Source organism: Tyto alba, unplaced genomic scaffold, assembly GCF_018691265.1.
Source record: "Tyto alba isolate M040663 unplaced genomic scaffold, T.alba_DEE_v4.0 Super-Scaffold_13, whole genome shotgun sequence".
NCBI classification, from domain to species: domain Eukaryota; kingdom Metazoa; phylum Chordata; class Aves; order Strigiformes; family Tytonidae; genus Tyto; species Tyto alba.
In genome coordinates this window covers 34825134-34845521 of record NW_024881275.1, presented here as the reverse complement: position 1 = coordinate 34845521, position 20388 = coordinate 34825134, and the positions used below count along the sequence as shown (strand labels likewise).

Sequence of the window (20388 nt, the reverse complement as noted above, 5' to 3'; positions counted from 1 at the left end):
CTGGTCTGTGCTAATATTTCAGCCCAGCCATTCAAAAAGAAATATGAAACAAGGTGTTGTGCTCCTGCTAGATGAAAATAGTGAGATGCCTCTTAACTCTCAGTTTCCTGGGGACTGTACAGCACTGCTCAGTGTCCAAGTTTCTCCTTGCTGTCCTACTTTAGGAAGTCCTGCTTTAGCTAGGACTGCCTAGATCCTGGTGGGGTAGGCGTGTGAAGGGGTTAAGGAAAGTAAACTTGCATATATGTGTGCCTTGACTGGTTTCCTATTTGTGAATTCATTCTGGATTATGTATCTATTAACTACTGCAGACTGTATAAAATTTCTTAAATTGCCGTACCTTTTTATGAACGTGTAGCCCCCATTATTCAGAGCAAAATGTATAAATAATGTATCTGTGTGATCTAAAAAAGAATGAAATGAGCTAGATATTTCTGGTAAGTTGGTGAAACAGTCATTGCTTTCTCAATTCTGTTTCTTTCTTCTTTTCCCCCAAAAAGAGAGATACTGGGGAGAGGGAAGAGGTGAAGAAATGGTGTGGGATGGTTTGTTGTTGTTGTTTGAAGTTTGGGGTTGTTGTTTTTTTCTTTTGTTTGTCTTAAGTACCAGGACTCCATATCAGTCAGTCAGTGATAAGTGAGCTTCAAACAGAAATGCACAGTAGTGCCTGTCTCCAGTATTGCTGTAAACTATAATGCAGGAGTTTCTGAGCAGCCATAATATATAAGCTGCAGATATTTGAAAATGTTCTTTCCAAGGTATTTGTTTGTCAGAAGTTATGTTCCAGAAAACTGATTTCCAGTTACACCTGATTTTTAATTGAATTCTTAAGAAGTCATGACTTTTAGAATAATAATTTTCTGTCACCTATTAATAATTCCTACAAAATATCCTCCCCTGGCCTTTTTCTGTAGTAGAATTACTAAAATTTATGAGGAAATACAGGAGCTAATGTAGGATATTTTAGGTATGACATATGGTTTAAAAAATGTGAGGTATTATTTTTTCAGTAGAACGTAGGTTTTTAGAACTAGAATGAAAAGGGTTAAAAATGAAACCCCTCCATGCAAGGCCTTCCAGTGCTGATTATGCTTATTAAAGTTGAATACTATGCTTTTTGACCAGCTGCTTCTACAGCACAAATCTCATTTTAGTGTGGAGATTTTTTGCTTACAGGAAAAATCCTAGTACAAATGCTGTTGGCTGTGGTCAAAAGTGGCACTTGAATATCAGCATGTTCTTTTGTCAATCAAAACATCCTCCTGAACAGTTCAGCTAGTGTTAGCAGGGGATGTGCTAAGGCTCCTAACTAAAGTGTGAGTCTAGCTTTTCATCACAGAAGCATCTGAGTTTATTTTCCAGGAGAATAAAAAAATGAAAGTTTTTCTAGCATTGCAGTCTTTCCCTTGAAAGTTATACACCAACTAGTAGACATCTGTATCTCACTGTTGTGCATTGACTGTATGTAGCATAAACATTTAATGGAAAAGTAAACTCTTTTTCCCTTCAGATTTCTAGTTCTTGCTAGAAGAGAACAATAGCTTGTGTTCTGAGGGTGTTGACTGAGAATACGGTATTTACGCATGCTTTAGTTATAAGAACTGTAGAAGACAGCATTAATGAACAGACAGTGTTAATGTTTCTGAATAGTCTGTCCTACAGTCCAATATGATAATTCTTCTGGGAAAAAATGGCTGAAAGTGCAAGGCTGAAATATCTGCTGAAAACTAATCACTAGAACCTGTCTCCTTTAAATTTGTCTTTGAAATATTTGTCTTATTTTTGTCTCAGCTATGTCTTACAGGCAGTGGTAACATCAAGTATGCTTATATAGTGCAATTCCAGTACTGTAACAGTATGGAGGTCCTTTTTCCAGTGTATGAATATCTCAGTGACACAAAGTTCTACCTGCTATTTTTGATATCACATGCCTCTACAAGGATGTTGTCTGCTGTGATCTGTATTAACCTCTGCTCTCTGCTTTGCCTTTCCAGCACTGGCTTGAGCCCAACAAATCTATCTTCAAGCAAATGAAATGTAAGTGTTGAGAGCTCATGTTTTTAAACTGCTTTTGAAGTGTCCAAAGGTTTTCCTGTGCTTCCATGCAATAATTTAGAATATGCTTCACTTGTTTCCTGGTGTAAACAGGCCCTTCATGTCCCCTCTGGACTCCTAAAAACTCCACGCTACCCTCTTTTCGCTCTCTCACAGTGCTCTGCACATCAAGAGCCTTCACTTACTGCACAAGGATTGGAGCCAGAGATCCACTGATGTGTGTGGGATGGCAGTTCTGGTGGGAAGACCTGTCTGTTCTGGCTCTTGTTTTCAGTCAGATGCAATCAGCCACTGGGAGACAGCAATACCATATGAAGCGTGGCAATCTGCTTCTGGGTCTCTCTGGTTTCCTTTCTTCCCACTGCCCCCTGCTTCCTGACAATACAGAGCATTGGTTTGAGATCACTGTTACAGTCCAGGAAACTCAAGTGCTGTGGGTTAAGTGGGGAGATCCTGCCACAGGCAAGTGGAAAATTACAATCACTATTTAAAAAAGACTCCTCAAAATAGGAATGTATTGTTTTGATTATATTTTTAAAATGTTACAGTCTGGCTCATCCTTTCCATTTAATGTGTCAACTGTGAAGACTTCTTCAGGAACATAACCGCTTTGGTACTCAGAAGTTTATATCCAGCAGTGGAAGAGAGTTTATTTGGCAGTTCTGAAAATGTGATTTAGGTTGCTGGGAGTTGTGTCTTGTTTAGTAAAAGATGTTGTCTATCTATCTACTGAGTTTACAAAATTAAGGAGAATTTTATTCACATACCCTCTGTATTCAGTGGTCTTCTGTTTTAAGCGTAAGTACAAGGTGTCTTTTGTGTGGGAGATAATGTATTTGTTTTAAAATGTGATGAGGTTTAAGAGATTGTCTGATATGTAAAAGCAATTAATCTTGGGTTTTGGCTGGAAAGAGTGTCAAGCTAAAACTAAGTTGTGCTCCTCTACAATGCTCATGAAGGAAGAAAAGAGAGACTGTGATAATTAAAAATTATGTTTATGTATTTCTTCCTTCTGATGTGTCATCAAAAGTAGAGCAAAATTTCCTCAAAGTATCCTCTAATCTGCATTTGTATCACTGCTTTCACCCAACAAAGTGTAAGGGCTCATGCTTCTTGTTGCACTTTGCATAGCAACAAATTCAGGAACCCTGCCAACAGATGAACTGAGAGTGTTTTGATTTATTCAGAACAACTCTACCTGCATATAGATGTTGCCTAGATGTGATCAGTGGTACTCCATAAACTCCACAGATGTAGTGATGTGTGGTTTTTGGGGTAGAATCCTAATCAAAACTCTGAAGACTGGAAAATGAATGCGTAGAAAAAAAGCAAAATAAAATGCAGTTAGTATGAGGTTATTTATGATGGTGAAAAGGTCTCAGTAACAACAGCAAGAGAGAATGAGACACTAACAAAAGTGTTCCATTATGAGCCTTAGATTTAGGACACAGAAGTAAGATTAACTATGTGATTGGCTTTTCAAGAGCAACTTCACTTTAATGCTAGTGTAACTTAGCTTTATCTTTTGTCACAGATGAAGGTCTTTAGTTGCTACAATAACCCTTTAAGAAAACAAGACATGGAGATGTATATATTTATATACATGTGTAGAATGTCTCTTTTGCTCCCACAGGTTTCAAGGACGTTTTTGTAGGCATTTCACATCAGGAACCTCCTGATTCATTTTTCTAAAAATATGCTCTATTAATGTAGAACACTAAACAATTTCTAAAGGCACACAAGGTTAATTTGTATTTTATCTAAAAATATTCCGTTTACTATGAAGAGGTTTAGACTCAGAAGAAGAAATTAAAAATATTAATTTGAAAAGCATCACAGTCTCAGGTGACAAAAGTAAGGACTGAAATTAGTAGCAGGTGGAAAGTGTAAAAACTGAAGCAATGAAGTGACTGGTTAATAGAACATATGTTATGTATATATGACTTCTAGAAGAATTGGTGGCAGAAAGCTGTTCACACTGACTGTATTAGATGGAGATTTCCTTTTCTTTCTTTGCTGTTAAGGAATTCAGAAAACAATGAAATGATCTGTTTTGTAAAAATTGACTTTCATCTCTTCTAATACAAGATTTGGTTGTATTAATACTAATGATTCAAGATGTTCTAAATTCAGTTAAATGCTCAGATTTACACAGGATTATGGAGCACTTGCATACATGAAGCAAAATTTGAAAAATGCTGTGTGCTTGATCTCAGCTACAGCTTGTGGGGAACTTCTTCTTTCCCCAACACAGTAACAAGTTCTTCAGTGTATTTATTCATGCAGCTCAGTATTGACAAATATGCAGAGCAGAAGAGAAGAGAAGGAATGACTGGAATTAGTGTTCTAATACACATTTCAGTAGGTACTAGTTTTCATGGGCCTCAGTAGTACACAAATCACTCAGTCATAATTGCTCTGTGCAGTCAGGTTGTACAGAAATCACAACTTGGCATCTATACTTTTCTGTTGATGGGATAGAATGTTTTACGTTTGAAGCTCTGAAGTCTGCATGGGTTCTTGTGTGATGTGCTACCATTTTAATTTCTGTAGCTTTTGCAAAGATTGCTTTAAATTCATATTTAGTAATGCTGGGATATGACAGAAGGAACCTTCCAAAATATTTTGTATTTTGTCTTACCACATACGAAATCATACTTAAGTGGGTACTGGTGCTACATAAGAAGAATGAGGAACTGGTATCTTTTTTGTCTCAGCACCTACCTCTGCATTTTCCATTGTCACTGAAATGTTTGTGTCAAATCATGATGTGTAAAGTCCAGGTCTGTGCCTCAGCCATTTTTACCACTTAATTTTGCCGGAGAGGGGAAATTTTAGTCTCTGAGAAATGTCCTGAACCACTGCCAGTGTTGTTTGTACTCGTTGAAGCCAGTTGGCGGCCAGTGACCAGTAGCTGTGAGCACCATGCTTCATGCAGTGTGTTGAAAAACTCTCTGGAAGGTTGCCTAAGGTAGCTGCATCTTTGCGGTTGTAGACAAAAACCTTTTAAAACCAGTTTTTCAGTTCCTTTATGTGTTTTTGTGTACACTGTTACTCACTCCCAGATGCTAACAGCAAAGTTCTCCATTTGGCCATCTCACATTTTTTAATTTGTTTTCTGTTGAGAAATGTCTTGATGAAAATCCTGTCGATTAGATCAGCACTAATGTTTAAGTAAAGAACAGAGTTTTTCCATGCAGTTGCCCTCTCTCTTTTTTCATTAATTTTAAAGGTTATTCTGTATAAGTCTGCAGCTATCCTGTAACATGCTCTGTGGGTAATATCCAAATACATGGGTTTTGTTCTTGATGACAGTGGAACACATCAATTCTGTTGCTCTGATGTGCGGGAGTTAAAATTTACATGTTTTTCTTGCTGCCTTGCATCTCAGATGATCTGAAAGAGTAATGCAAAAGGATGCTTTCCTGTGTCAGGCCACTGGAATTTGTTAAATTAATTTCCTTGATCTCTAACACTGTCATAAAATGTGAAAGGAGATGGAATGAACCAGGGGAAGCAAGAACCCGGATGCAGAGGTGGGTTGTGCAAAACTTTCTGTCATGGTTTGAGCTCAGAGGGCAACTGAGCGCCCTGCAGCTGCTCATACCTCTCTCTCACCCAGCGCTGAGAAAGGGAAAAAAAGTCAGATTTGGGATTAAAGATAGGACAGGGAGGGGCAAATCACCCATTATGGTCAAGGGCAAAAGGCAGACTTGTTAGGGGGAGAAAAGAAAGAACATAGATTTATTACAGACACTAACAACAACAATGCTTAACAGAGTAGGACAGTGAGAAGCATTGCCACATCTTGAGAACACCTTCCCCCCACCCCTCCCTTCTTCCCGGGCTCAGCTCTGCTCCCGATATCTCTACCTCCTCCCCCAGTGGCGCAGGGGCAGGGAATGGGGGGTGCAGTCAGTGCTGCCACTTCCTTCCATCTTCGGTGGGGGGAGCTTCTGGAACTTCTTCCCCCTGCCCCATCGTGGTCCCCCTCTCACAGGAGACAGTCCTCCACAAACTTTCTCTGACGTGAGTCCCTTCCACAGGCCACAGAATTCCCCACACTGCTCCATCGTGGGTCACTAACTTTCTCCGACTGGATTCTTTCCCACAGCTGCAGGCCTTCCTGAGCTGCTCCGGCGTGGGACACCCCCCCATGCTGCAATCCTCCCAGCACTGAACTACAACAATGGGGGCTGCTTCTTCTCACAGGATGCCACCCTCCTTTGGGTGCATCCACTTTGGTCAACCATGCAAGATCCATCACAGGCCATAAATCAGTGTCTGCTCCACTGTAGATCTCCATGGGTGGCAGGGGGGGGCCGCCCTGCCGTCTCCCCACAGGATACAGGGGGGTCTCTGCTCCGGCACACCTCCCCCCTCCTTTCTTCCTCTGTTCCTCCACTGACCTTGGTGTTCATGCAGCTGCTGCAGCTCTTCCTCGCAAGTCTAACGCCTCCTCACCATGTCCCCTCTTAAATGCTTTATTGCAGAGGTGCAGCTGATTGACTCAGTTTTCAAGCAGAGGTGGAGCTGGCTTGGAGCTGGGGGAGCTTCGAGAAGCTTCTCACAGGAGGGCTACCTCTGTAGCCCCTTCCCCTACAACCCAAAACCCCACCACTTACTCAAACCCGGGACACTTTCTAAAGATTCTTGAATCTCAACAAACTTGTCTTCAGCTTTTGTGTCTCAATACAAATCTAAGAAATAATTTAATCAAATATGACATTCACAAATCCATGCATAGTGAAAAGAGACAGTTTTATGTGATTCTTTCAGGCACTAATCCGAATGCTGTATATTCTTTACCTATGATCCTCATGAAGGTTTAATAACACGCTTTAAAGCATTATTACAACTGGTTGACAAAAAAACACCTTGCCCTGTGTTGTCCTCTAACTAATTGAGTGCAATGAGGAAGATGGCACAATTTGAGGTTTATGATAGATCAGGTATCTCTCATGCATAAAATAAAAACATTGAGTAGTGTTCTGTCTTAAACATGCTCAGCAAGTGGTATGGATAAACAGGTGTATCATTTGGTAAAGCAAGAGGTATATGGAAACAACAGCATATGTCTTAGAGTTCCTCAGAAATCCTTCTGCAGCATCAGTGAACAGGAAGACTGTTTGAGTGTAATGTTTTTGATTTTTTTAAAATGATCACCAACTTTTTGTTGGGTAGTGTATTTCAGAGAATATGTAACATCAGGGACAGATCCAGGAAGTTTTCTGCAGTGTTGCATTTTTTGGGCTTTGAAGATAATTTAAACATTTACTTTTGGCTTTCAGTATCCATCTGTACTCCATGTTTAATCAAAAAAGCAACACTGCCAGTAGAGCTCATTACATAAGCTAGTATTTGTGCTGGATGTAAAGCAGGTTGTTAAAAACAAACAGGGAACCTCAAAAGAGGCAGCTGAGAATCTTCTGTCCTTCGTCTTTGGTTCACACTCCTAAAACTCATGTAACTCATCATGTAATCAAGTTTTTCACTAGCTTTTAAAAACAATTTTTTTCTTACATACATATTTTTTTCTTGTGGTTTCAGACTGTCTTTCTATGAAGAAAATGGTAATAGGAATGGGTAGTTTTTCTTAGGCTTATCATTCCCTATAAGCTCTTAATCTACACAGAAAACGAATGACTCAGTGGACTTCGCTTAAAATGGATGCACGTTAAACTCAGTCCCTTACACACTGGTCTCTGTGCCAAGGGGTGCAGCTCCCATATTCCTCTTTGTTCTGGTCAGTGTGTGAGACGTTTGGTGTTTAGCTAGGAGGTCCTTACTGTTTCATGTACATTGGGTAGTTTGTCTTAGTTAAATGCAACTGAAATAAACCTTAAAAACATACAATCAGTTGCCTGGAAACCTTCCATGCTGTGTGTATAGTTCTTTCATGAGGGTCTAGATCATCACTGGTTTGAGCTTTTGGTAAAATTTAAATGGTTTTATTTATTCTTTTGCCTTCATCTCTTATGTGCTGTTAGCATATAAACTGGCAAATTAATAGTCCTATTGCAGTGGAGTCTGCAGTCAGTACTATTCTCCATGCTAATGTTCTTTTAAATTATTCTAACTGTGAATCTTTTTTAGTGAGAAAGCAAAGCCTGTGATATTAGAAAATGTTGACAAAACCTTGGACATTTCACTATAGCAGCTGCACCTTATCTGTCAGATAAAGCACCAGTCTGAAAGAAGAGGCTTAAAGCTATTTTAAAACTGACTCCATTCAAGCTAGTTTTGTGTTGAAAAAGAAATGTTCTTCTTTAAATTGAGTTCTGTTTTGGGAAGGGTTGTTGTTAATGTTTCCACTTTAATGTGTAAGTGGTGGAAAGTAATTTTGCATTCCAGGAATTGAGGAATTGTCTGGCTTGACAATTTCATCTCTTGAGCTGATACAATTCACTGTGTGTCTTACTTTCTACTACAAGAATATAGTGAGCAAGAGGATGATGTTCTCGTGTGTTTCTCCACTGCTGTAAAATCTGTAAGACAAAGACAGTACTAAATGTTTACGTATGATCAAATACATTTTTGGATGAACATTAGGCTTATGATCCATTTTAAAATTAAGATGGAGAGGAAAGTGGATAGCTGTGGGGGTTCCCTCCTTCCTCTTTCAAGTGTTCATTGTTTCTGTCTGGTTTTCTAACTGGGCAAGAGGCACAGAAAAAGAGGATCCTGTTTCCTTCTGTAATTGCAGGGTACCTTCTTATCTCCAGAGATGAATTGAATGGAGGGGATCATATTCTTTTTAGCATTTCAAATTGCAGATCAGGATTGTGCCATTCTTGCAGGTGTTGCTGAGAAAGGGCCTCTGTTTAGCAGGCTGCAGCGGGCTTGTTTTTGTATTGCTTGCTGTACTGCTGAGGAGGAATATTGTTACAGAAGCTTGAGTTTTGGGAAAGGTTTGCAAAGTAGGCTTCGAACTGCCTTGCCAAATCTCCTGCTTATTCTGTGCCTTCGTGTATACTTTTGTCATGTACTGTCTTTCTGCTACAAGGAAAACGTTGCCTCTTATAACCTTTGCTATTAAACTGAATGTGGACTAGTTTTTAGTGTAGTGTATGCCATCCTTTCCTTGCTGTGATACTCTTTTCATATGGGGCAACTATTGCTTTTCTGCCATATACTGCCAGAGTGTGGCTCTTCTACTGTAACTCTTACGGTTGGTTTTGTTTTTTGTTTGTTTGTTTTTTTTTTTTTTTTTCTCTTTACCACAGCCAAAGTTTCGGTTGTTTCACTGACGTCCAAAAATTTGTGTAAAATTCAGTATATGCTTCAGGTCTTGCAGTAATCTTGTACTAGCCAGGGCCCTGCAGAACCATACACTAAATGTTCTTGTTACTGCATCCCTGTATCAAGCACAAACTACTACTAAATCTGCCAGGACATTTAAAAGTCAGTTTTTGCTGAGGAAGAGCTCTTGCTTTTTTAATACAGGTTGGCTCTTCTGTCACATTTTGTAAGTAGTACTGTATTCTAAAAGAACAAGTTTTTCTCCCTTGCTTAGTTTTAAGAAGGACGTTGAGAAGGGACAGAATCATTTTAAGATGACTTACGTTATCTCATGCTTTGCTCAGGCAACATGACTCTCCAGTGCGTTTCTGGATGGCTGTCCTCCTTTTTTGGGACATTGAATTCAGTTTACCTTCTACTTTGTCATTACAAGGCATAACAGTGTCTTCTGTTTTGCAGCCTATTTCCAGTCACTGTAAGACAATGCTGTGGTTGCATCTAAGATGCTGAAGCCCACAGAAAGCAATCTGAGTGTTTCTCTTGCCTTCAGAGGGCTTGTCAAGATTTGATTAGCTTGAATGTTCAAGCCATCCCTAGAGAACACTTAAGGCTTGTTTTTCTTTCTCCATTTCATCTTGTTTGTTTCTATTTGTAATTGTTTCCTTGCTTTCTTTTTTTCTGTATTTTTCATCTCCCCTTCCCCATCTCTTCTGACATTCCTCTTTGTGTCTTGAATGAGTTGTTATTTAAACAAGTTAAAAAAAAAGTGTAATCAGCAGTTTTTGTTGAGGCTGGCTGTACTTGAAGAAAGTACAATGTGCAGTCTTGAAAGGGGAAAATATTTCTTCATCTTCAAAAGCAGTTGAACCCTCCAAAATATACCAAGCATAACAGAAGTTATAATGCATTTTTATTTTCTGTCACTTTTGTACATCACATGGAACTATGTGATATGCAGAGATATGTTTCTGGAAAACTGCAGCATACAGGTAAATACTGCAGTCATAGTTGTTTGGAGAGTATCATGTTTGTTGAACTAATTTCCACATGAAGTTCATACAAACAGTGAGCTGGAAAGGTTGAGCAGATGGTACAGTAAAATGTTCTGGTAGTTTAGTGATTACTGTTCTTTGCCCTTTTCTTCTACCTTCCCTTCTTTTCCTCCTGTAAAAGCACCATCTCTTCAAGGCTTAGGAAAGTTAGATCGGCTGTGTGCATTGGCTATTCATTAAGACTAAGGGACTTCTAAAATTTGAACATTCTAGATCTGCTCTTTACTATTAATTAAAGTTGAATGGATGCTTTTCTTTAAAAAAGCAAAACAAAACAAAACCCCAACCTCCCAACTTGTTAAAAGTAAGGGTCTATAAGTGTTGAGTACTAGTATAAGTATGCAGAAAGTTAATTTCATAGTTAAATATTTTAATAAAAGGATGATAATTCTGCACTTGGGTCTGTAGGACACTCCCAAATGAACACAGTGATCACGTGTTCCCATTTTGTTTGAAAACTCAGCTTTTCCTCTTGTTTCCATCCATCTAAAAACGACTGTGCTGGTAAGTGTTTTGGTGAAGAGGACCCTTGCATGGTTTACTGTGCTGAGGCCAGGCCCTTGCTGCTTGGACAGCAGTTCTACCTTGGTGCTTGCTCCTTCCCTGGGCTCACTCTCAGTGTGACCAGCAGGCCTGCCAGTTACCATGGCCTGTGTAATATAGGTGTTTTTTTTCCCCACACCATTTCCCTTCCGAAGATGAGGTATTTTCCTTCTCAGTTCAAAGTGTAATTTAAAACACGAACATTATGTGGATACAGATAGCTTTGAGGGTTCTGCCTACCCGTGTCTTGTGCCTGATGTGGTATTTTTAAGTCTTCTACTTGGTTTTCACATGTCTTTTATCCTAACACAATTATCACGAGATGTCTCTTTTATTGGAATAATAGTTGTCAGTTTGCTTTCTGTCCAACTTGTAATCACTGAAAAATTAACTGGCCTAGGATTAAATGTCTTGAATACTGTCAAAGATACAACAGTGGGATGTAAAGCTGTGTTCATTAATGTAAAACTGAGAGACACTGATTTCAGAATTGAAATTGTTGCTGTTACTGTCATTCCCTTCCCTTCACCTTCCCTTTCCCCTTTCACTTCCCCTTCCCCTTCCCTCTCCCCTCCCCTCCCCTGTAATCAATGCTTTCTTCCATTTTGTAGTCTAGACACTATCATCATCAGGAATAACAAATACACATAACACCTTTGTATCTCATCGTGACAAGATGCAGTTGCTTCCATTTTGCAAATTTCAAAAAGAAACCAAACCAAAAAACCCCAAAGAGCAGCCCAGATATGTTTTGTACTTCTTGGATCAGGCAGTAAGTCTTGTAAGGTGTAAAGTAATTTATAAATTGATTTGCCTAGGTTAGCTGTATTTTGCCCATGCTTTGGCCTTCTTTGTCATCTGTTCTATTCTTTTCATGTGTATATATAATTACTGCTTTTGTTTCAGTCCTGATGATTCAGAGCTAACCATCATGCAGGCTACTTTGTAAGACTATTGGAGGCTACTCCCTGAGAGTGGCTGAGGCAATATTTGTTTGCTACTGTTCTCATGCTTTTTCTTTATAATGTTTCAGCTCATCCACCATATACCATGTGCTTTAGAGTGAAATTCTACCCACAGGAACCCTTGAAGATTAAAGAAGAGCTCACCAGGTATTTTTGTTTGTTTGTTTGTTTGTCTGTGCATTTAATGTACATGTTAACAAACTCAAAATAAGACAGTTTGTTGCATAGGGTAGGGTCCTCACTATTTGTGCTAAAATACTAGAGCAGACAGACATTTGCACTACTGATAGCTTTTTTATTTTTTGTGATACCTGTAGATTCTTAAAAGCAGTTTAAGGGGACTTTTCTATAACATACAGAGAAGTAGTGCTGTTGTTGAAGAACTTTCAGAAAGAGAAGCAATGGTCAAATGACTGAGCAAAGATTATCCTGACTCTTCCCCTGACTAGGACTGTGGTTTTGAGGAAGTTCCTTTTCTGTCTTAGTCTTTCTTTTTTTTGTGTGTGTGTGAAATAATCTGTGGATTTTAATTCAGTAATGGCCCTAACACTTTCAAGAGGAACATTTATAATCTCTCTTTTTTCTCTTGTGTCTGTCCTTAGGACCACAAACAAGACAGTATTTTTAAAGTACTGATAGACCTTTGCAAACTGATGTAGAGGTGCAATATAGTTATATTTTTAACGTACAGCTGGTCTGGATGTTAAGACATCATGTTGCTTACATTTGAATTTTCCAGTTTATGCTGTGAAAACACAGCTGTGCATCAGATCAGTCATACTTGACGAATGGGAGTTTTGTCCTTCCTAATAGCCATTGTGAATATTCTGTCGTATTCTTCAAGAAATGTACTTGGGGGGGTAAAAATGCAGGAAAGTTCTTTTGACCTCTGCACCAGCTGTGCAGGACTGTATGTACACATTGCAGTGTTGTTAGCTGGCAGGTCACATTGCTGATTAATAGTTACACGTTGTTGCAGAAGCACTGAGTGTCTGAGCACTTGTTGCCTTGAGTTCTCACCATTGATACTTTCCCCAAGCCCTGCAAATTCTTGTGCTCACAAGTCACTTCATGAATGGGAGCGATCCCATTATCCCTGATCTCATACTGAAATTTTCAGGAACAGCTTTCATTTTGCTGAATGGTAAGCTTATAGCTTGTATGGAGCAGCTGGAACATGCAGTTTGTATTACAGCTGTTTACCTTGGGTTAAATACTGAAACTGTTCAGCCGAGTGAACCAGGACATCAAGGGATTTTCATTACTTTTTAGTGTTTGTCCTTAGACAAATGTTTTACTTTTTACAAGCCATAGCATAAACTTTGTGTAGATCTTTCTCATTCAAGAGCCTTAATTAATTGATTTTTCTTTTTTTTTTTTAAACTACTTAGATACCTTCCCAGGAGAAGTTTTATCAAAATGCAAAGCACCTAGAATTAGCTCAGTGAACTGTATTGTGCCGTCAGTATGTTATAGGCTTTGCTGGACCATTTCAAGTTAATTTTTAAAGTTTAGCTGCTGTATGAAAAATATTTTATGGTCTTTTGTTAAAACTAATACTATTAAGACCATAAAAAGGAGAAATAATTTCTTTTTTTGTAAGTCCATCTTGTGCACATGACACCTATTTGTATCTGATCAGCTCAATAGTTTCCCAGTGTTACTGTTTGGGAAGTTTTGCTCTGCCCAGGTCTCTTACACAGTAACAAAGTATAGGAAATGCTCATGAAGTGAGCAAGTGTAGTCATGTAACTCACCACTGAGAATTTGCTTCATTGTCTAAAGCAGAGGGTCAAATTCTAGGCGATGCTTTAAATTGGCTTGAGTAAATTTTTTTTTTTTAATTGCTATGATTAGTGAAATTCAAGAAGAAAAAGGTCCATTAATATTTGACAGAGGCCAGTCGTGAAACTTTGATAGCTTGTTGGCTTTTTGGTAGATTTTTTTTAGCACTGCTCTGTTCACTGGAAAATTACATTCATTACAGTGTGTGCTTAAGATGATTTGAAAATAAATTAATAATATTGTCACCCTTTGACTTAAAAGCCATCTGTACTTCATAGCTGTATATACAGTCAGCTGCATCAGAGTAACAGGTCTTTGCATTTCTGCTGCTCTCCATGCCTAAGCATGTCACAGAGCTGATCTCTTCCTTCTTCAGCTGGGTGGAAAACTGATGGGTGTCTGTAGTCCCCATTTAGATAATGAAATTAAGATACAGTAAGACATCCTGTCACATTGTCATACTGTTCTTTGGTTCACAATATTAATTAACCCTGTCTAAAATCCCCCATGTAGATTATTGTTGATGCAGTATTTGGAACAGGTTTTTAAAGGAGTAAATCTTTAATGGAGTACCTTAGAAACATCAGAGACATACAGATGTTAAAAAGAGCTGGTTTTCCTGATTTTCTATGGCAACATCTGAGGTTTAAAAAAAAATCATCTATTCATTACGTGAAGTGTACATACATGTGTGTGTGGGATAAATTGTTTTATGTGAAAACAGTATAATATGGATAGAAATACTGTGTAGGATTTAGACATCACTTGCAGGAGGAAAACTGAGTATTTGTCACCTCAGATTACTGCTACCTCATTTCTGTCCTACCTTTGGTAGGCTGGGCTGGACTGTAATACTTGAATTAGTCTGTGGTTTTACAGGTGGAACTATTTTCAGGAAATTAAGATGGAGAATGACCTAACTGAAGTCATCCCTCTGACTATGATATTACAGAAAAAAACGCCATAAAAGCCTGCAAATGTATGCACACTGCATGTTCAGAGGCCAGGAGTGCCTTGGGCAAAGTACCAAGCCATGCGCTTGCCTGTCACTGCATTTCGTTCCACTGCTGTGGATGCCTGTGAATATCGTCAGTCGCATTGTGCCATTCTAGCCCCTTACTTTCATCTTCCCTCGTTTTAATTAACATTGGCTTCCGTAGCTATGCTTTTGAAATAAAATCAGTGCCTGCCTCTGGATGTTAAGGCACTTGAGATATTACTGCTAAATAAGAAATTCGGTGGACTCAAGACAAAATTTCTGCCTCTTGCTACAGGAGGAGGTTCAGTGTGATCCTTGATCACTGTTTTCTCTGGAGTCAGCTGGTGTTAGGATTGTAATTCACAAGTTAACTTTGGTGGCTGTGGGGGTTGTCGCCTTGAGCTCTGTTCCTGTAATAACAGACTATGTGAAAGCCAACTTGTCAACTAAGTCCAAATCTTAATGCACTTCAATGCTTAACCTTCTTAACTCATCTCCTAAACTTGTGTCAACATGGATTTAGAAGATCTGTCCTTATTTTAGGGAATACCTCTTCCTCAGCAGGGCAGTGGGGCCATACATGCTTGAAATGTGTTTGAGAAAAAGTGTTAATAGTTATATAATACTTAATATGTAATACTTTAATAGTTAAACTAATCAAGCAGTTTTTCCAATGCCTTTTAAAAAATTGTGATGAGAAAAGTGGCAAGGATTTAACATATTTTGCTGAAATAATTTGGCCTCTGAGTTTATTTCAAGTGTGCTGGAGGCTCAGCAAATTACAACACAAACAGTGAATAGGGATTTTTGAACAGTTTGTGCAATCTTTTGAACAGAGGGAGATGCTCAACCTTAGTAGAAAAGTGATGTTCCTCTATGCTGTGGTCATCTCTGAGGGTTTGACTTCTGCTTTGTGTGTAGTATGTGAAGGATGTCAGGCTGTTCTGATCTGTGACTTTCTAGATCTGATTGTCTAGCACTTAGAGGTGACTTGAAGTCAGAACAAAGTACTTCAGTTTCAGAAAACAGCATTTAACTGGCTTCCCTGAGCATCTGTAATGAGAGTAATAACTACTATTTTTTAATTAGGCAATAGCAATATGACAAGCAGGTCTTCACATTTCCCTTGTTCCCTGCCACACATACCTGTAAATTATAATTTTGGTTTATTTTCTTGTTAAAACAACATCTGCTCTGCAGCCTGTTTTCTGGCTGACACTACACAGGATTGGGGTAAAGGCCCAATCATACACTGGGATTGGGGTAGAGGACCAACACATGCATTTTCAGCATTACTGCCAATTTCCTTTTCTCATAATTTTATTTTTCTTTCATCTTTTTTGGTGCATTTTGGTTGTTTTTCCAGAGGGCATGATAAGCTTAATGGTGAGAGGGGATTTTCTTTAGCTATGTGCATGGAACCATGTACAGAAAAAAGGATATTTCAGAGTTCACTGTGATGGTCAAGGTTATTCTGCTGGCATGGCATGAAAAGATATGAAATAGCCATGAAGTAAGTGTATATTGAATCCACAGTACACACAGCATCCCATTACACTCTCTGGGAAGCACAGATATTTTTGCTCTGTGCCTGTCTTTGCGATTCTTTGATCCCAGGTCAGAGCCCTGGGAGGGTCCACAGCCAGGAAATCTGGAGATGCTGCATGTGAACAGAATGGGAACAGTCAAGGGAGAGTGGACAGATGGATCCAAAGACTGGTCATACATGGGCACAGATTTTTGCTGTGTTATTTCTTTTCAGTGTTCTTTTTTAGAACTGTTTGTTCTTTCTTATTTAGTAAAGTAGCCCAAGGTCTCGTGCCTTCTTATCTCCAAATCCCTACATTATTCTGTGTGTGTATAATTAAAATGAGAGAATATAAAGTCATTTGAGGTCCCAGTGTCATGATCCAAAATGCTACAGATAATACTATATCATCAATAATCCATGATTATTGTAGAAAAAACAGACCTAGAAGAGGGCATGGGTGAGTAACTAGTGGAATTAGCCAAAGATGGATTATTTCAGCTAGCTTTCATTATGCCCTTTTTTCCTAATCCATATTTCCTCATCCAGGAAACAAATATTCAATCACTAGTCTGTCATAAAACAGTGTAATGAGTACTTTGATACAAGACAAGCAGATAAAAATAATGTCGAACTGTAAGTCATATAAAATGACAAAGACTTTGAGGTATGTAATCATAGCAAATTCAAGAGCCCTGACTGAGCTAACTTGGGTGAGGAAGAACAGTGCAGCTTCATGCATGCAATGCTTGACTGGTCCTTTCTCAAACAGCTGTATTTGATATTGTCTTGTGCTGGAAGAGCCTGGTGCTTTTCTGTCCAGAAGCAGGAGGCCGGTTGAGACTGATAGTGCTCCAGCTGGTTGTTAACGCTTGAGTATCAACCATTTATTTTCGAGTTGGAAAGTCATGAAATACATTCATCCTTCCAAGGGTGAGCCAGTATGAGGTGGGCCTGTGCTACTGAACCCTGTTCCGGGCATCATTTGGGAATGCTTCTGCCGCTCTGGGTACCCTGCCCTGCTTTTCTTGAGATGCGCAGTGGTAGCTATGTTTTGATGCTTCTGCAAGTCCACTTGTCCATTTTGGTTTTCTTGAGGCCATATTGGCAGTTGGCAGGTGAATTTATAGTTTTAATAGTATTGAACTCACACTCAGATTTAATAGCACAGGTCTTAAAAATGAATGAGAGTTGTTAGTAAGAGCACCTAGTGCTGTCAGGCTTGCAGATGGCATTCAGGGTGGGGAAAAATTATCCAGGAGTCCTGGATTTTTTTGTGGAGCTTGTGCCTGTGGGAGAAGGAGACCTTACACATTTAGAGGTCCTCTTGTGTTCCTCTGAGGGGGAGGCAGAAGAGCTGAGAAGATGCAGATCAGTTGTGGAAGGTTGCAGAGAAGAATCTATTCCTGTGCTGCAGCAAGCCTTTTGTGTACCCAGCATCCAAAACAAAGCTTGTCCCTTACCACTTCTTTGTCCTTTTTATTCATCAGTGAAATGAATTCTTGTGTAGCAATAAAGATTTTTTTTTTTTTTTGCCAAGCAGCTGGCTGGCATGGTAATTTTTCACACTTTTCCCGAGGAAAGACCATACACTGTAATGCAGGCACTGACCAGCTCCAAAGGTAGGAGGACAAGGCTACGTATTGTTAGATCCAAGTGGCAGTCATCATCCTGACCACAGAAACGAGATATTAGTGACCTTCCCATCCCCACTCCAGGGCAGAAAATGGACTATGTCTTTCTGAGGGATAGTTTTGGTGTTGGGGTTTTGTTTGTTTGTTTGTTTGTTCTTGGATTTTTTTATTTTTTTTTTTTTAAATACTATGGATCCAGAGCTTTGATGATTTTGGCAGTCTGGAAGGGGCATAGGTTCAGGATGGAGTTATGGGGTACTGATAATATCATTGTGTTTGAACCCCTAGCATTAGCACTAATTTCCAGAAGGCATAGAACAGTGACGGTGGTTCTTCCTACAGGTGCCTGTTAACACAAAAGACAGTCATGCAGTTTCCACCAAAAAGTTAACAAAGTAGTACCTACTACTTTTGGTGTTAGATATTTTAAGAGAAATAGATTTTTCTTTTTTCCTGTGTCTGAATGAAGAGTATGTTTTGAATTCATGATGGCTATGCCTCTAGTTCCTAATTCCTCTGCTAGAATTCAGCATATGACTGATTAGGTGGATTGAAAAGGCAACTGCTCTATTAACATTAATGTGGCATGCTTATTACCACGTGCATCTGTTTTACAAATGATGTGATGGGTTTAAGCCGTGCTAGCATGAACTAAATTTTCATATTGTTTCAGAAAAACAAGAAAAAAAATAGATGATCTCCTCCTCACTCAAATTCACTAAAAGGTTTCTTGAATTATAACAGTTACACTTCTGTCTGTTGATTTTAGTGTTGTTTTCTGGGTCTGTTGCTCATTAATTTGTCTAATCTTTTTTTTTTTTTTTTTGGCCTTAGTAATGCTGTTTTTCTTCACAGCCTCCTGAGGAAGTTAGTTCTCTACCTGCTGTGTAAGGTAGAGAACTAACAGCCTTAAGCAGTTTCCTGATGTCACTGACTTCCCCTTAGCTATAGTATTGCAGGATTCAGTGAACGGCAGTTCTGAGCTTGCGTTTCCCACTACCCTCAAGATTCATAAGACTCACTCTTATTCCCCCTCAGTAACCATTTATTTCTTGTTGTAAAGGAGACTCTATCCTCTCACTTGTTTTAGTTGTTCTCTGTATCCAGCTCAGCTATGTCCTACTTCGGATGCAGAGGTTAGAGCTAGGTAAAACATACAAGATGTGATTACGCCAGACTTTAAATAGTGGCAAAATGCCTCTCTGTCTTGTTCACTTGACTCCAAGTCAAGTGATTACTCTAAGGTCTATCTGTCAACTCAGTGTTTTATTGGTAGCTAATAGAGTGATGGCTTTTCTTTCATCTACAAGATATCAAAATACTTCTCAAATATTAGTAAGTAGACACGCAGTAATTTTTAGAGAATATAATTATTTTTTCTCTTAGCATTTTTATCTCGGTGGCACTGTAAAGCATAGAAAAGATGTTAACTTAGTGTTTAGGTTATATTTGTAGACTTTGCAGGAAACTACTGCTTCTGCAGTATACTTGATGATAGCTACTGGAGAAGACAGAATGCAAAGTTAGTGTCCAGAATAATATACATAAAGAACTCATAAATCCTGGTGGGGGAAGAGGGCATCCAATTCAGGAATCTTGTAAACGCATTCATTTGCCTTCTGCTACTGTGCACCTGAGTATGCACAGTAGCATGGGAAAGAGCAGTGCAGCCAAAACCAGACACCATTCTGAGATAACAATTTTTGGAACACTGTCGGATCTCTTGAGGTGACCATGTCTGTCAGCTGGAAAGGCTGCGACAACACTGGGAGAAATGCTTGTTACTGGAATGAAATGAGTGAAGTGACTTGAACATGAGTAAAAAACACTACATGGGCAAACCACTAAGTTTGTCTGTGGGAAAGGTTTCATGCCTCATTGAATGTCTTAAAATAGATAAATTAATTGACTGTTAAGCAGGTAGAAAAATGGTTTCTGGGGGTCATGAAGCCTGCTTAAAAACAAGAATAGATATTGCTGACTCTTCATCTGCAGTTTTAGGAAGAGCTTGGCTAACCTAGAGTTGAGTCATCTGTATTGCAAACAGATAATAGATGGAAATGAGGTTATTCCAATGATAGATATTTGTGAGTGTAAACGCTGAAGCATACATTTACTAGCATGCTGGTAAGCCTGAGTACTTAGGGCTGTAAATCAGACTATAAAGTTATGCCAGGGCTTGGAAAAACAGCTGTGGTGGAAGGACATGAGAGGCAGCGAAATCAGATCTGATTTTGCAAGTTATTTCTGTAAGTGTAGGCAATTTTAAGTACATGCATAAACCTTACTGAATTCAGGAGTCAGGTACGTATTCTTAGGTCACTGCTGACCTGGGACATAAGTTACTTTATCAGGATTATAGGAAGTGTCTGAGGTTGAGACAACCTTTGGCAAAGCTTGCAACATTGGCTTTCAGTCCAAAGTGTATGTATCTCCTTCATTTGAAAGTACTTCTTAATGTCTTAGTCTTGTTCCAGACTGCCCTTCTTGCTTTGAAGATGAAGAGTGACCCATGCAGCTTGCTGTGTGGGTGGTCTCTGAAAAACACATTCAGACTCTTTGATTCTGCACTGCACGGGTATTTCCCTGCCCTTCTTACAAGTGC

The 20388-nt window shown here is 39.1% G+C and overlaps 1 protein-coding gene across 2 annotated transcripts in view; it reads left to right on the top strand.

Moving 5' to 3' along the window:
• FRMD3 (FERM domain containing 3) overlaps positions 1-20388 on the top strand; it is a 148877-nt gene that overhangs the window by 77938 nt on the left and 50551 nt on the right. For both annotated transcript variants that reach the window (XM_042788028.1, XM_032981901.2), the window contains exons 3-4: positions 1995-2037; positions 11926-12004. In XM_042788028.1, the coding sequence (XP_042643962.1) occupies positions 1995-2037; positions 11926-12004 (122 nt within the window). The remainder of the gene's footprint in view (positions 1-1994; positions 2038-11925; positions 12005-20388) is intronic.